This window comes from Pleurodeles waltl, chromosome 10 (genome assembly GCF_031143425.1).
Source record: "Pleurodeles waltl isolate 20211129_DDA chromosome 10, aPleWal1.hap1.20221129, whole genome shotgun sequence".
Taxonomy (NCBI): Eukaryota; Metazoa; Chordata; class Amphibia; order Caudata; family Salamandridae; genus Pleurodeles; species Pleurodeles waltl.
The window spans coordinates 965,883,760-965,899,622 of record NC_090449.1 but is presented as its reverse complement, the minus strand read 5'-3'; the positions used below and the strand labels follow the sequence as shown (position 1 = coordinate 965,899,622).

Sequence of the window (15,863 nt, the reverse complement as noted above, 5' to 3'; positions counted from 1 at the left end):
ATTTATTGAAGAAGCAAAGCATGTTAAAACTAAAAGTCAAATGTACAAATCAGGTCATGTATGCACTTTCTAACCCCTGACTGTTCTCTATTCTTTGTAATGGTTTTTGTGTCCTGATATTAAATTAAACCATTATTGCCTTACCTTTATTCACAGATAAAGCAAATTTAGAGAAAAATCCTCCTGTGGCAATTCTACCTCTTGGGACTGGCAATGACTTAGCAAGGTGTTTAAGATGGGGAGGAGGTAAAACAAACTGTATAATATTTCTGTGCCATAAACAGCATACAATTGATCAATGTGTTTTTAAAAAATATTTCTGTTGAGCAAGAATAGACCTTAGTATAACGTTTCACCTAAATCATTTATAAAAACCAACATCTGGTAGACTTCTTTACTAAGTATTCATTGTTGATGATCTAACAAATTTCTCCAACACATATTTAATTTATAAGAAGCAATGTTGTAAATAACTTGGAAAATGTGAAATTATAGCACCCAGCTTGAATCCTGGTTTGTGTATGTTGCTACAATGTCTTATTTTGTGTAAAACATTGTGTCCATCTTTATTACATTTCTGAGATTGGCAGATTGTAAATGTACTTTTGTTCAGTATGAATAATTTGGAAAAAAACAAACATTTAAAAACCTAATGTGTATGTAAGAAATTGGGTTACTGCTTGAGGAGGGTAAACTCTGCTCAAACAGCAACCACAATCCTTGTCAGGATGAGGTCAAAGGCAAAACCAGAAACAACCTGTGCTCATCTCTCTTGTAGCTCGGCACAGAGTAGTCAGACTTAACTTAGAGGCAATGTGCAAGGTATTTAAGCAGTACTTAAACAGAAATGAAGTGAAAACACAACACAAGAAAACAACCACACCAACTTAGAGAAATAGAGTGATTTTTAGTAAGTAAATGAAGACCAAAACAACAAATATCGAGTTATTATAATTGGAGCTTTGCAATTTTAAAGATTTCAGTTAAAATAGTGCCAGAAAGTAAAAAGTGCCAACTAGGCTATCCGGTCACACTAGACTGGGGCAAAGTCACAAGTCCAGGCTGACCGTGACAGAGCATGGGCCAACTCCAGGCACTCTGTTAGGCCCAGCATCATGGTTGAGATGGCCCATGTTGAGGGGGCTTGTGGTGAGATGTCCTGTGTCATGGATGTGTTGCACACTGGCCGGTTTGGAAGAAGGTGCAGGGTTAGGATTTGAAGTTACTGGTTACTAATTGAGTTGGGGGATGAAATCTTACTAAAGCATTAACCACGATCCTTGTCAGGGTGAGGCACGAGCAAACACTTAACCAACCTGTGCTCAAGCCACTGGTAGCTTAATGCAGAGCAGTCCAGCCCACCTTAGAGGTGATATGTAAAGTATTTAGGAAGCACTTCATAGAGTAGTAAAGTGAAAACACCAGACAAGGAAAATCTCACACCAATTTAGAAAAATAGAGCAAATGTTAATAAATACATCATGACCAAAATGAAAAAAAATCAATGAGTAGAACCAGAGATATGAAATTGTTAATATTTAAGTGAAAGTAGCACCAAAAAAACATAAAGTGACAAGTGTATCTAGGTCGCTGGACCAGGACAAAGTCACAAGTTTAGTCCGACCTTGATGAAGGACGGGCCAGCTACAGGGACCTAGTTTGGTCTGCTGAGCAAGAGTGCCTTTAAGTCCTGCTTGCAGAACATTATAAGGTTCCGCGTCAAGGTGCTACATAATTTCCTATGAGCTATGATGCGGGGTCCTGTATTGTTGTCAAGGATCTCTTCAATAGGAGCTTGCGATGTGAAGGCCAGCATTGAGGATGCGTTGTGCAGTTGAGGCGAAATGTCGGTTCTGAAAGGCTATGAGGCTGTGATGAGAAAACTTGTGTCATCTTCGAGGCTGCCATCAACAACACTTTTGCGATGTTAGGGCCTGTGCACAGGAAGCTTCACACAACGGTGGTTACAATGTGGGCTGCGAGGATGATGTGGAGTCCTTGTGTTGAGGTAATCCTCCTGCCGGAGGAGCTGCATTGGTTAGTCTTTGGGTTGCACATTGTAGGAGATGCGCTGGATCTGCTGGATCTACAGAAGGGCTGGCAGAGCACCTTTAGGCCCACTTCCAAGGGTCCAATACTGGGGTTGCACAACTTGGCAGGGTAGGACTGTCGTAGTTTGACTTTCGTTCCTAAGTGAGAATGCTTGTTTAGGGGAGACAGCACTTTTGTTTGTAGGCAACTAAGCCATTTCTACAACAAGTCACAACTGTCCTCCTAACCCTCCTGGGTCACTAGGAGTACCTCACCAAAACTCAGAAAACATAGGTGATTTCTGGCAGCCTTATGCATGGACTCTGGAGGAGGCCTCTCAGGGAAATCGTGGTGGAACAGAAGTTACCCTTTTCTCTCATTAGCAACAACTCTCAGTCACACACAGGCAATAAATACGTTGCAGGAAGGTTTTCAATATATTTATTGAAAAGACTGCAATCTACGATAAAATGCATGAGCTGTAATTATTAAAATAATGAACAGTAAAAGAATCATAATTGTGAAAATGAGAGTTGTGAATATAAAAATCCCCACTATCTTACAATAAACATGATATATAAAATTCCTAGCAAAGAGAACCTAATATCTAACCTAATGAGAGCTTGGTATGAATAACCTAGTCTGCCAGTACCATGTCCATGAGAAGCCTCCCCCAACCCTTGTTACCTTGGAATGAGGTCTCTAGGTCAGACTCCGTGGTGACACAAGGCTGAGTTCTGCAGCAAGGTGACATACAGTGTAGATGGCATCTGGAAGGAATCCCTCTTATGACCTTGTCCGTGTGAGATGTATTTATACAGATCATGTAGGATCCCTGACACAGGTATGTTCCCAAACAACTGATAAGGAGGCAGACTTATGGCGGCAATTATATAAACAACCCCCCCCCCAAGTGTACATCATGTTCCTATCACACGTAAGTGAGAAAAGGACATGATGTTAATACCTACTGATCATGACGCTGATAGTGACGCCTTCACAGAGTGACACTGATAACGCAAAGCAAAACATCTTTATAAACTATAACAAAGGCAGCCATCTTAAAAAAGATAATCAAATAAATTGAATAAACAGAGCAAGCTAATGAGGCCAGCCAACTATCCTTTGAAGTCACTCTGGGATCCTGGATTCACCCAATGTATGTTCTCTCCTTCTCACCCAGGCAAGAGGTAGCAGACAGCAAGTCAGCAAAGAAGGTAGCAGTCCTTCAGAGCAGAAGTCCAGCAGTGTGGCAGTTCTTTCAGCAACGGAGCAGTCCTTCCTCCTGGCACAGTCCACAGGTCCAAAAGTGTAGTGAAGAGTTTGTGTTTGTTGTCCAATATCTATACCAGGTTCCTCCTTTGAAATGGGAGATGCTTTTAGAGGTTTCCAACACCCTAAGACTTCCCATTCTTCCCTGTCATGGCCCCAGCTTGCCAGGGGTCATAAAAGAGTAATGACAAACCCTATGTGAGAGTGCTCAGGGAGAGCCTTTGTGATGTGCAAATGTGGAAGATGACAGGTCTTCCCCCTCATTAACACAGAGTGACCAATTCTGACAACACCTACCTTTCCCTTGTCTCACTGTCTGAGACCAATACAGAAAGACCAACTGACAGCTATACCTGACTATGCATCACAGGATCAGTCTGCAGCTGTCCAATTGTTAGGACAAGAAAATGACAACTTTATAAATGTGGCATTTTAAAATTGTAATTTAAAATCCAACTTTACCATGATAAAAGCAAGCCTGAGACATGTTTGCAGGGCTACATCAGTGGGTGACATAATTAGTGCTGCTTGCTTACTAAGCATTTAATTTACAGGTCCTGTGTACAAGTAGTACCACTTTACTAGGAATTTACAAGTACATTAAATATGCCATTTGGGTGTATGCCATAACTACCATGTTTTATGAGAGAGCACAAGCACATGATTGCTGAATTTGAATGTGAGTCACCTGTGTGTGTGGAGGTAAAATTGGATAAGTGGCTGAATGCAAGAATGAGTAAATAATTTAAACATTGAAAGATTGAGTGAGTCAATGAACTGGTGCTTTTCAGGACTGGTGTCTAAGCTTGTTAATGGGTAAGTTAATGAATGAATGAATGAATACAAGTGGGTAGCAGTGTGCATGAGTGTTCTCATAGTTAGATGAATGTGCATATGGATGGGTAGATGGACATATGATTGTGTAAATGGATGAATGGATGAGTAAGTGTCTAGATGAACTAGTGATGAGAGAGTGGTTGAATTAATGCATTCAAAGGATGTATGAATTTATACCTAGATGTTTGTGCCTCAATCTCTCTGGATACTCTCCCATAAATATATATATATATATATATATATATATATATATATATATATATATATATATATATATATATATATATATATATATATATTTATATATATATATATATATATCCATCAATCCTTCTAACGCTGTATATGTTACAATTCCCATCAAATCATTCTTTTATCCACCAACTCCTATAGATGTATATAGTCAATCTTGTATCCACTCACACAGCTATTGTTTATCCACACAGCAGTTATTTACTACCCTTCTTCGTGTGTGTGTGTGTTATACTTGGCATCCTTGGCGTGGACTCCCCTAATTTTTTGCCTCTGTTTCCCAGGTTGTTGATGTGTGCTGGACTCTGTTTTTGCTGTTTTTGTTACTTTGGGCACTTTACCACTGCTATCCAGTGCTAAAGTGCAAGTGCTCCTATGTAAAATATATGTGTAATTAGATTTCCATGACTGGCATAATTGATTTACTGGTAAGTCACTAGTACAGTGCACTAGAGATGCACATGGTGTGTAAATCAAATGCTACTAATGGGCTTGCAGCACTGGTTGTGTCGCCCACATTAGTAGCCCTGTACACATGGCTCAGACCTGCCACTGCAGTGTCTGTGTGTGCAATTTTAAACTGCCAATTCGACTTAGCAAGTGTAACCACTTGTCAGGCCTAAACCTTCCCTTTTTGAGCATGTAAGACACCTCTAAGGTAGACCCTAGGTAGCCCCATGGGCAGGGTGCAGTGCATGTTTAAGGTAGGACATACACTAATGTGTTTTATGTGTCCAGACAGTGAAATACTGCCAAATACAGTTTACATTGTTGCAAGGCCTATCTCTCTCAGAGGTTAACATGGGGGCAACCTTTAAATATGATTAAAGTGTAGATTCCCTTTGGGAGCAGATGGTCATGTGGAGTTTAGGGTCTCTGAACTCACAGTTTAAAAATACATCTTTTAGTAAAGTTGGTTTTGAGATTGTGTGTTTGAAAATGCCACTTTTAGAAAGTAGGCATTCTCTTGCTTACACCATTCTGTGACTCTGCCTGTTTGTGGATTCCATGTCTGGGTCAGTTTGACAGTTTGGCTGTTTGCACATCTCTCTAGACAGTGACACAAAGGGAGCTGGGGTGTAGCCTGCATATCCTGATGAGCCATCTGTGCTAGGAGGGAGGGGAGGAGTGGTCACTCACACCTGAAAGGACTGTGCCTGCCCTCACACAATACAGGCTCCAACCCCCTGGTGTGTGTCTGGGGCCTAGCCTGGGCAAGGCAAGATCTCACAAACAAGAGAGACTCTCCTTTGAAGTAGGCATACTTCAAAGGAAGAAATGGGTATAAGAAGAGCACCCGAACCTCTGAAAATTAGTTCACTTCTGGACATCAAGAGGATCCTCTGCCAAGGAGAAGAGCTTAAGAGCTGAGGAAAAGTGATGCCCTGCCTATAACTGTGCTTTGTGGAGCTATCCTGCAGTTGCTGCTTCTGCTTGTGAAAGGGGACACAGACTGGACTTTGTTGTGCATTCCTGCTTGTGAAGAAATCTCGAAGGGCTTGACCTGAGCTTGCCTCCTGTTGTTGAAGTCTCAGGGCCATCAAGGACTTCCCCTGCTAGCACCCGGACTCTCTGCTGAGACTCCTGCCCTGCCAAGTGGTACCCTATCCAGTTCCTGGGCCCTTGAAAGGTGAAGGTGGCAGACAAAGACTGAAAATCCATGCACAGACCGCCCTGCTGGGAAATTTTTGACGCTCCTTCCGAGATGCGGCTGAGAAACTACATGCCGCTGGCTTCGCGGCTGAAATCTACATTCCATCTGCATCATGGCTGGAAGATCAACGCAACGGAGCTGGAGAAACCACGCGTAACTTCCGCTGACGTAAGCTGATAACAAAGGCAAACCCCACGCAGCGCGGTTTTGACTTCAGGAAGCATCTCAAAACGTGGCTCTTTGACCACCATTGCCTTCCATCTGAGGCTTGGAGAACCCACCAGTGCCCTGGGACACCCTGGGGAGACAAGTCACACTTTGCAAGACCTACCTAACTGACACTATACAGTTCTTTGAATTGATTTGAATACTATCTTCCACTGTATTGTTCCTTGTGCTCACAGTCCAGATATTTTTGAAGACCATTTGGCCTCATGTGAGTCATAATACTTTTCATCACTAGCATGATAGACTTTATTGAGTTATCTTTCTCTTTAAAGGGATTTAGCCTGATGTATTCTCCCAAACACTTAAAAAATGATAATTGGAAATCCAGATTACTAAAGATTCACACATCCAAGTCTCTGCTATTGTAAAGAATTTGATGAAAAGAACTGAAGAACTAGTGAAACAATCCAACTCCCTCTTTCTGTAATAGGTTTAGACAGCATGGCCTCGTCTGCTGGAGTACTTTTGGTAATTCCACATTACACTCTGATGCAGAGTTACAGATTACTACGCAACTACTCCTGCTTGCATAATTGAGAGTAATTTGGGGAAAAATCCTACCACAAGAGCACATTTAGCTAGTGCCGCTAAATGTCCTCTTGCGGTAGGATTCATGTTCTGATGCTTTTAACTTTGTTTCAAAACGTATCCTCATGTCCATTTTGAATGTGCGGGTGCATTTTCTGCTGAGAAAATGGCCCTAAATGTTGGTTATGTTGGGGGAGAATCTTACCCCAAGAGCACCTTTAGCGAATATCAGTGGCTGTTCTTGCTCACTATTTGCATTCTGTTACACTTAGCACTAACTTTCTTAGCTCAGAATGCATCCTCCTATTGATGTTAAATGAAGAATTACTCTTTTCACATAATTCAACCATATTCTTGTGGAATTCTTAAGTCAATCCCCATGATTAAACTACATGGAATTGTGCAAGTTACTAGCACCCATAATCACAACTCTATTCCACATCATCGGCAAATAGTTGATCATTGGTTAACCTTTCTCAAATATGATTAGGATATTTTGAAAGGTTTTAATGAGTAAGGCACAAAGGTGCCATTAGGAAAAAAATCTTGTCTTTGTATCTTGTACATAAATTCTTCTTTAAACATTTACTAAACTATTCTCAAATATTTAGATATTTTAATCACTTCAAATTTATTAAATGTATGACATTAAAATTGTTAGAAGCATGATGTTTGTAAAACTTTGTTTAGAATTTCTAGAAATATTATGGAGAATTGCTGACCATAGCATAGGGCCTGATTTAGATCTTGACAGGATTACCACTGCCCTGCCACTGCGGCTGACCCAAGTACTCCATCAGGTAGACGGAGTTCTGACTGGCATATTCAGATGTATTGCTGTTGAGCCTCCAACTGTCACAACAGTGTACTCCTCCTAGCCAACTGGCTGGCAGGCTCCTGTGGATCCTGTTTAGATGTAACAGTTCTGCAGGTGGCGTACTGGCAGTGAACTGTTGAAGGAGGGAGCCCGTTGCGTGAGCCAATCTACATCATACAACGGCAGTGGCTCTGGAATGGAGATAAGTGACACAAACCTTAGCCGTATGTATCCACCTGCATACCACACCACACAAAACACTACACACACACTATTATCCTTAGCCATTTCACCACAATACTACATTTACATGCTGAAAACACACATTGCCATACATTCATATTAAAACATACACACACTATTGACATCACACCCACATACAACACAACCATGACAACCAACACAATTATGCATACTTCTACACAAACATGCTTACACAAAAGTACAACTGAGCATATCACAACAACGAACACAACAAACCTAGAACACTCAACTGAATAATGCTCACAGCAAAACAACACACAACCAAACATACACAACAAACACCAGACCCACATGAAAGTGTCACACATATAGATACAACCACATCACCCATTCCAGCTCCCTCTTCCTCAACCAGCTCATCCACTCACACCTCTCCCCCGTAAAAGCTATGAGGTGCCACATACTTTCCCAGTAGATGCCCATACATGAGGAGGATGCCCCTGGTCTTCAGGCAGGACACAAGTGAAGGGCAACACAGCCAGGGGCAGTTGCACCATCCATACTTTTCAACTGTCAAATAGTAGTCATATTGTAAGGAACCCAATACATGACAGTAGTAGTACATGTCTGGTGACCTAAGTCCAAGTTTCACACAGTGTGTCCTACATTTTGTGTTGCAGTTCAAGTCATTATTTCATTGAAATGGAATTGCCCTTCCAGTGACATACATGTACTGACTTACAGGTCCCATTGTGAAGTGCACACATGGACTATGTGAGGTTCAGTGTATCGTGGTGTAAGCATTCATGTGTTAATGAATTCTTACACCACAATAATATTTGTAGGATGCATCAGATTTTTGTAATGCAGATGTTTCCCCAATGATGTTTTGCAGACATATACATGTCACAAGTTGTGCAAAAAAAAAAATATGCTGCGATATGTATATTACTGCACTGGTCCTGAGATAATGTTAAGTGCAAAGGAAACATCCACTGGTAATATGTAATGCTTACCTTCAAGTCAGCAGACGGTGGAGTTGTGCTGGTCCAGTAGCAGTAGCAATGGCAGGTCTTGTCCAGTAGTCTCCAGTCGGAAACGGAAGGGGAAACTGGAAAAAAGGAAGGTTTTACCTAATTTCCCTTCTAATCTGCCACCCTCATGGAGGTAACACCACCACAGTTGCCATGGTGGGAAGTCACATTGTGATTGGCTTGGTGGGAACAGTGGCTGGAGTCCCGCCGCCAGCCATAGTTTTCATGACACCCGCTATGCAGGTAGAGATTCCTGGAGGAGTCAGCAAGACTCTGGCAGTCTCTCACCTATGGTCCCACCAACATGTAAATCAGGTGGGTGGACCACCAAGGTGGTGGATGGGTTTTCTGATGGAAAACTGACTGCAGGACGGTTACCACTAAAATCTAAATCAGGCCTTGAGTTTGTTAAAAGAATTTAGTAGAAAATGGGACAATTTTACAAGCCAATTGAAGTTGCTTAGAAAATCAGAAAATTCTTTCAGTTTTAAATCCCATAGAAAATATGATGATTTAGTATACCTAGTCTAAACATTACAATGTGCTTGCTTCTCTTTCAATCACATAAGACACTAAGAACAAAAGGAAATGAGTGATCAATTCACAAAGTAGCACATGTAGACTCATATTCACTTCAAACTGAGTTTTGGACTGCTTGTGCGAAGAGCCAGATTCAAAAAGACATTGGGGGTTATTCTAACTTTGGAGGAGGTGTTAATCCGTCCCAAAAGTGACGGAAAAGTGACGGATTTACCACCAGCCGTATTACGAGTCCATTATATCCTATGGAACCCCCATTATCTATGGATAGATGTGTTTTCTCCTTTAAATTTCAGAGTAAACGAGGGTTAATTCATTCCTAGTTAACAAAATTATTTTAAGAATCAGGCACAAAGTGTTCTGATGTAGGCTGTGGCTATCTACAACTTTTGAAGACATCCAAGGGAAACTCATGTCATTCTAACATTTTGCTAAGAAATGTCTCCTTTATGTTTAAGGTTGCTGTGCAGTATACAATGTAATCCTTTTTTTCTCCACAAGGAAAATATGATGCTCTGCACAGAAACCATGTTCTCATAGCCTCCAATTTTTTATTATGGGGGTGTTCCATGCCACAACATTTGTAATGAGAACATCTTCAACCTCCACATCATCCATATTCTAACTTTATCTTCAGTAACATTCACCTAATCCTGTGGAAATGTGTGCCTGGATAGTAGGTGGATTCATTGAGGCAAAGCTAATTCTGCGCAAAATAGTATTTTGGACTAAAACTTGTGGAGAGAGAAAGAGAGAGAGTGAGAGATAGAGAGAGGGAGAGATAGAGAGAGGGAGAGAGAGAGAGAAAGAGCGTGTGTGTGTGTGTGTGTGTGTGTGTGTGTTTGTGAAATTTGCAGTGTTTCCAAAATCCCATTCTGAATAAGGTAAACGATAAACAGCTTGCTTGGACTACAGTAAGCAACATTACCATTGCTTTATAGTAGTCATTACTTTGTAAAGCCTGTTTGCATAAATAAGGTATTTGAACTATATCAAATTGATAAGTGATGTATAAGTAAATATAAATCATATTTCTTAACAAATGTTCACCACTGCCAATTGAGCTATATTTAAAATTGTGATGATTATCTACAGAATAAGTGTATATAATGGGATTGTTTTTCATGAGTGGTTCCAAATTCTATCAAATATCATAAATTAACAAAAAAAAATATCTCTACATTATCAGAACAGTACTTTGTGGATTGCAGAATAATCTAAGGCATTTCAGACATCACTTTGAAGTAATACAGATATTTTCTTCTTGCATACACATTTTTATTCACTTACTTGTTCTCTTGCCCTTTGTAGTATGATGAGGTTATAGAGGAGATGTTAAGATACTTAGGCCCGTATTTATACTTTTTGACGCTAAACTGCGCTAACGCAGTTTAGCGTCAAAAAATTTTGCGCCGGCTAACGCCATTCTGAAGCACCATGCGGGCGCCGTATTTATTGAATGGCATTAGCCGGCGCAAGCAGACCGGCGCTGCCTGGTGTGCGTGGAAAAAAAACACGTACACCAGGCAGCGCCGGCGTTGGGAAAAATGGCGCTAGGGCGTCTTAAAAATGGTGCAAGTCAGGTTGACGCAAAAAATCGCCTCCACCCGATTTGCGCCATTTTTAACAACGCCCAGACGCCATTTACATGACTCCTGTCTTAGTAAAGACAGGAGTCATGCCCCCTTGCCCAATGGCCATGCCCAGGGGACTTATGTCCCCTGGGCATGGTCATTGGGCATTGAGGCATGTAGGGGGGCACAAATCAGGCCCCCCTATGCCAAAAAAAAATATTTAAAAAAATATATATATACTTACCTGAACTTACCTGAATGTCCCTGGGATGGGTCCCTCCAGCCTTGGGTGTCCTCCTGGGGTGGGCAAGGGTGGCAGGGGGGTCCCTGGGGGCATGGGAGGGCAGCTGTGGGCTCATTTTGAGCCCACAGGTCCCTTAACGCCTGCCCTGACCCAGGCGCTAAAATCTGGCGCAAATGCGGGGTTTTTTGGTCCACCCGCTCCCGGGCGTGATTTTTGCCCGGGAGTATAAATACGACGCATTTGCGGCGCAGTCAGTTTTTTGGACGGGAACGCCTACCTTGCATCTCATTAACGCAAGGAAGGCGTTCACGCAAAAAAACGACGCTCTTTACTCATAGTTTGGTGCTAGACGCGTCTAACGCCAAAGTATAAATATGGCTTTAGTTTTGCGCCTAATTTGCGTCGAAAAAAACTACGCAAATTTGGCGCAAACGGAGTATAAATATGCCCCTTACATTTCATAAAGCCCTGTTTCAACATTGGTATCCTGTGTGAATTTCCTCTATGTATTACCCACCAATGTATTATTTTGTGGTTGAAATAGCATGTTTTTGGTTTGAAGTGGACAAAACTCATGTTGCAGCAGGTTAGAGATATAGGCGGTCATTCCGACCCTGGCGGTCATTGACCGCCAGGGCTGGGGACCGCGGGAGCACCGCCAACAGGCTGGCGGTGCTCCCAAGGGCATTCTGACCGCGGCGGTAAAGCCGCGGTCAGAAACGGAAAACCGGCGGTCTCATGCCGGTTTTCCGCTGCCCTGAGGAATCCTCCATGGCGGCGCAGCTTGCTGCGCCGCAATGGGGATTCTGACCCCGTCACAGGATGGCGGTGAGGGGTGTCCTGGGGCCCCAGGGGGCCCCTGGAGTGCCCATGCCAATGGCATGGGCACTGCAGGGGCCCCCGTAAGAGGGCCCCTAAAAGATTTTCAGTGTCTGCATTGCAGACACTGAAAATCGCGACGGGTGCTACTGCACCCGTCGCACCCTTCCCACTCCGCCGGCTCCATTTGGAGCCGGCTTCCTCGTGGGAAGGGGTTTCCCGCTGGGCTGGCGGGCGGCCTTCTGGCGGTCGCCCGCCAGCCCAGCGGGAAACACAGAATAACCGCGGCGGTCTTCTGACCGCGCAGCGGTATTCTGGCGGTTCCCGTTTGGCTGGCGGCGCCCGCCGCCAGCCAAAGTTGGAATCACCCCCATAATGTTAGTGAAATGGGTGGTTTGATGTTATGAGTTTCTGTGTGGAGTGTGTTTATTTGAATCTGTTTGGACAGGTGATTTAGGATGGAGTATGTTTATACACTAATGCTAACCAGCAGCAGCCAGAGGGGTACCACCACCACCTTTTACCCAATCAATGAATCTATTCCCAATAAAAAGAGTATCCATCAGGCAGAGCAAAGGTCAGCCTTCAGACACTCTTCTTGTTCAGGTCAGGCATCTGAGTGCTGTGCTTGCACTAAATGTTCAAATGCCTAGCTGCATGAAATTAACTTTGCCAGGCTGAAGATTTCACAGCCCTGTTTACTTGACCTCCTCACCGTGCCAAAATTGCCTCAAGGCCCTTCCTCCTCATGATGAGGTGGAGTGTTGCTGATAGCCTCAGACATGGGCGCTTCAGTTTTAAGCCTAGAAGTGCCCAAAGCAGAGTGTCTATCACTGATCGTATCACAGAGTGAGGTAGAGTCAGCAACTCTCACTGACCCCATTGTGCTCTGTTATGAGGTAGCTACTGCTGTGCTGCCTGCTGTCATTGGCTGACCAAGGACCAGCCCATGAGAGAAGGCTGTAGTCACAACCCCGCAGGGACCTCTGAGGCTTCCCTCCCAAAAGTGATGGCAGGTAAGTGTTCAGAATATTTATGTTTGATGCCTGCGTGTTTGTGTGTATGTATAAATACTTGTGATTGAGTGTTGTGAATAGGTGTGTGTGTGTGTGCATGTGTGAATGCATGGTTGTGAGTGAGTGGGTACGTTGGTCCCACCCACTCCTAGCCCTGCTCAAATTACCAGCCACCAGTTCTTGCCAATAAGATTTCTCTAAGCAGATGATTAAGTCAAGCCCTGAGGTTTTTTGATTTGCGTCTGCTGATTTCTATTGTATATTCATTTTATATGGAAGACTCCAATGCCTTTAGTGCCTATCTGTGCTCCAATCTCTGTATATTTTGTAAGTTATAATGAAAATGTCATTGAGTAAATACTAACATTTAGTCCTGTAGTGACTAAGGAATAAAACAAGTTTTCTCACTGTATTAATTATTCTTAGGTTATGAAGGGGAAAATCTTTTAAAATTCCTGAAGGATATAGAAAACAGCACAATGATCATGCTTGACAGATGGAAAATTGAAGTGATACCTAACAATAAAGAAGAGAAGGGAGATCCAGTGCCTTATTGCATCATCAATAATTATTTTTCTATTGGAGTGGTAAGATTTTCATTTTTCACAAAGTTCAGTAATGTTAGTTCTCTTCATGTCTTGTCCTACTAACATGATAGCACTTTGCTAGTTCGTAAAATAAATATCTATTTACTTCATGCCCAAACACAGGCAATAGGTTTGAACAAACAGGTATGTATCAATAACACGGCATCAGGCCGTTTTGGTATGATAAGTATTGGGAAGTAAATTAACATGGTTGAAATATAATATGAACTTTGTTATTGCTGTTCACAAAAGTAACTCATAGGTTTGAGCAATTTACACCTGTGATTTACTATTACACTTTAGAGTAACTTTACCACTTTTGTTTATTCACAAAATTGTAGACTTCTACTTCTCCACCCCTTTAAAAAGTGGGTAATGTCACATTTACTGTTGTATAAGTTACTACTGCCTAAAAAGAAGCTGTAGTAAGTACTGCATGACACAAACCCAAACCCTGATACTGCAACACCCTCTATAGAAAATAATGGAGGTTGAGTCTTAATATAAAACCCAGTAGGAAATAACATTAAATTAACTTATTTAAAAAAAGTTACAAATCATTACTAAATATGATCCAATGTTCAAAAATGTCAAAAAATAAAATATATTCTAATATCGTTTTTCAAATGTATAAATTGATGTCAAATTCATTTTGATTAAATTATTATTAAATTTACTTTAATGTATTCTCTACATCATTTATACTAATGTTCAAGAAAATGTCATTTTTTTACATTATGTAGGAAAAAATTTTTATTTAAACTTCAGAAAAATAATTGTAATTTAATTAAACATTTATACTAACAAAGGCTTTAATTCAAAACTTAGCTAATAGTCATGCAATGTATCTTTTCTTCAGCACTTAAAATATGTATAGAGAATTAATTTACATTAATATTTAACATACGCAAAGCTCACTAATTTATTATAAAGTTAATAATTTTTAACTTTTTTAATTTTCCTCAAATTGTACGCAAAGGAGATCCACCCTGATTATAGAATCTCACTATGGAAAAGTATTGTGAAAAGTAAAACAGAAATATTTATGTAGAACAGTTCGTTTAACTTAAAAATGTTTTCTAAACTAAAAAAATTAATTGTAAAGTTTGGTAAAATGTTACATTACATTAAAACAAATCTCAGATATTCACTGAAAATAACAAATGTTAAAGTGACTTAATAGATAGGTATGGTAATAAGATCATAGCCTACATTAAAAAATCAAGAAATACACTGAAAAAATCAAACGTTAAAGAGACCTCACAGTTAGATGTTGAAATAGCACAAAAACATTTAAAAAAACAAAAGAACATTGAAATTCACCAGTTATAGCTAACGCATTGCTTATGACCTCACATTTTACTTCACTCGTGACATGTTAGATGATTAAATTGATGACATCATCTTGTCCTTCCTTCAGCATCATATAGGATAGTGTCCATGGAGAAAATTAACAATGTACATCTATGGCCTAATTTTTATTTTAGTGGACATAGCCTTTGACCATATAGTGGACACATAGCATATCTGTCAAGTCATCTGATTTCTTTGTAATTTTTGAGAATCTTGCAAAAATGAGTTTGTATTCTACTCACCTTAGCAGGATCACCCTTGTAAAGGGTTTACGTAGTCCCCAATTTGATGTCATCCCTAATCGTAAATCAAGAGGTAGATAAGTACTCATATGGCACTGAAAAAACACCCTCTATCAGGCCCTTTGGATAACCCACCTTAGTTTAATGAACTGTACCATGAACATTCTTGAGGTGGGCACAATGGCATATAAACATATAGACATGTTTTTTAAACCACCTTTAAGTTGGTCACCCATAGGTCTACTTTATTAAACAATTTGCAATGCATCAAAAAGTCTACAAAGTTCTGTCAATAAACAGTAACATTGTATAAACATCCTAGTTATACAGAAGTTGTCTATGGAATTACACTACAACTGTTTAAATGTGCATGTGTTCAGATAAGCACTAGTCAATACTCTATTGATAACAGAAGGTTTGGACTTACAGATTTCGTGCAGTGGGGTTTAGCATAGAGGGTTATTTTACTTTGAAACACTACTGCAAGATGTTTTCATCCTTTGCAGGAATTGAACACTTCACCAAGGTTGACGGACCTTTTGACACAGAAAGTAGTATGGTGAGCCATACACAAATTTACATCAACATCATCCTAGCAATTTAGACACAGTGACCAATGTGGCCACGGAAG

At 40.9% G+C, this 15,863-nt stretch overlaps 1 protein-coding gene across 2 annotated transcripts in view; it reads left to right on the top strand.

Annotated features, from left to right (window-relative positions):
* The window catches only part of DGKB (diacylglycerol kinase beta), a 2,237,541-nt gene that overhangs the window by 908,292 nt on the left and 1,313,386 nt on the right, over positions 1-15,863 (top strand). For both annotated transcript variants that reach the window (XM_069211796.1, XM_069211795.1), the window contains 2 exons: positions 157-246; positions 13,477-13,637. In XM_069211796.1, coding sequence (XP_069067897.1) covers positions 157-246; positions 13,477-13,637 — 251 coding nt within the window. The remainder of the gene's footprint in view (positions 1-156; positions 247-13,476; positions 13,638-15,863) is intronic.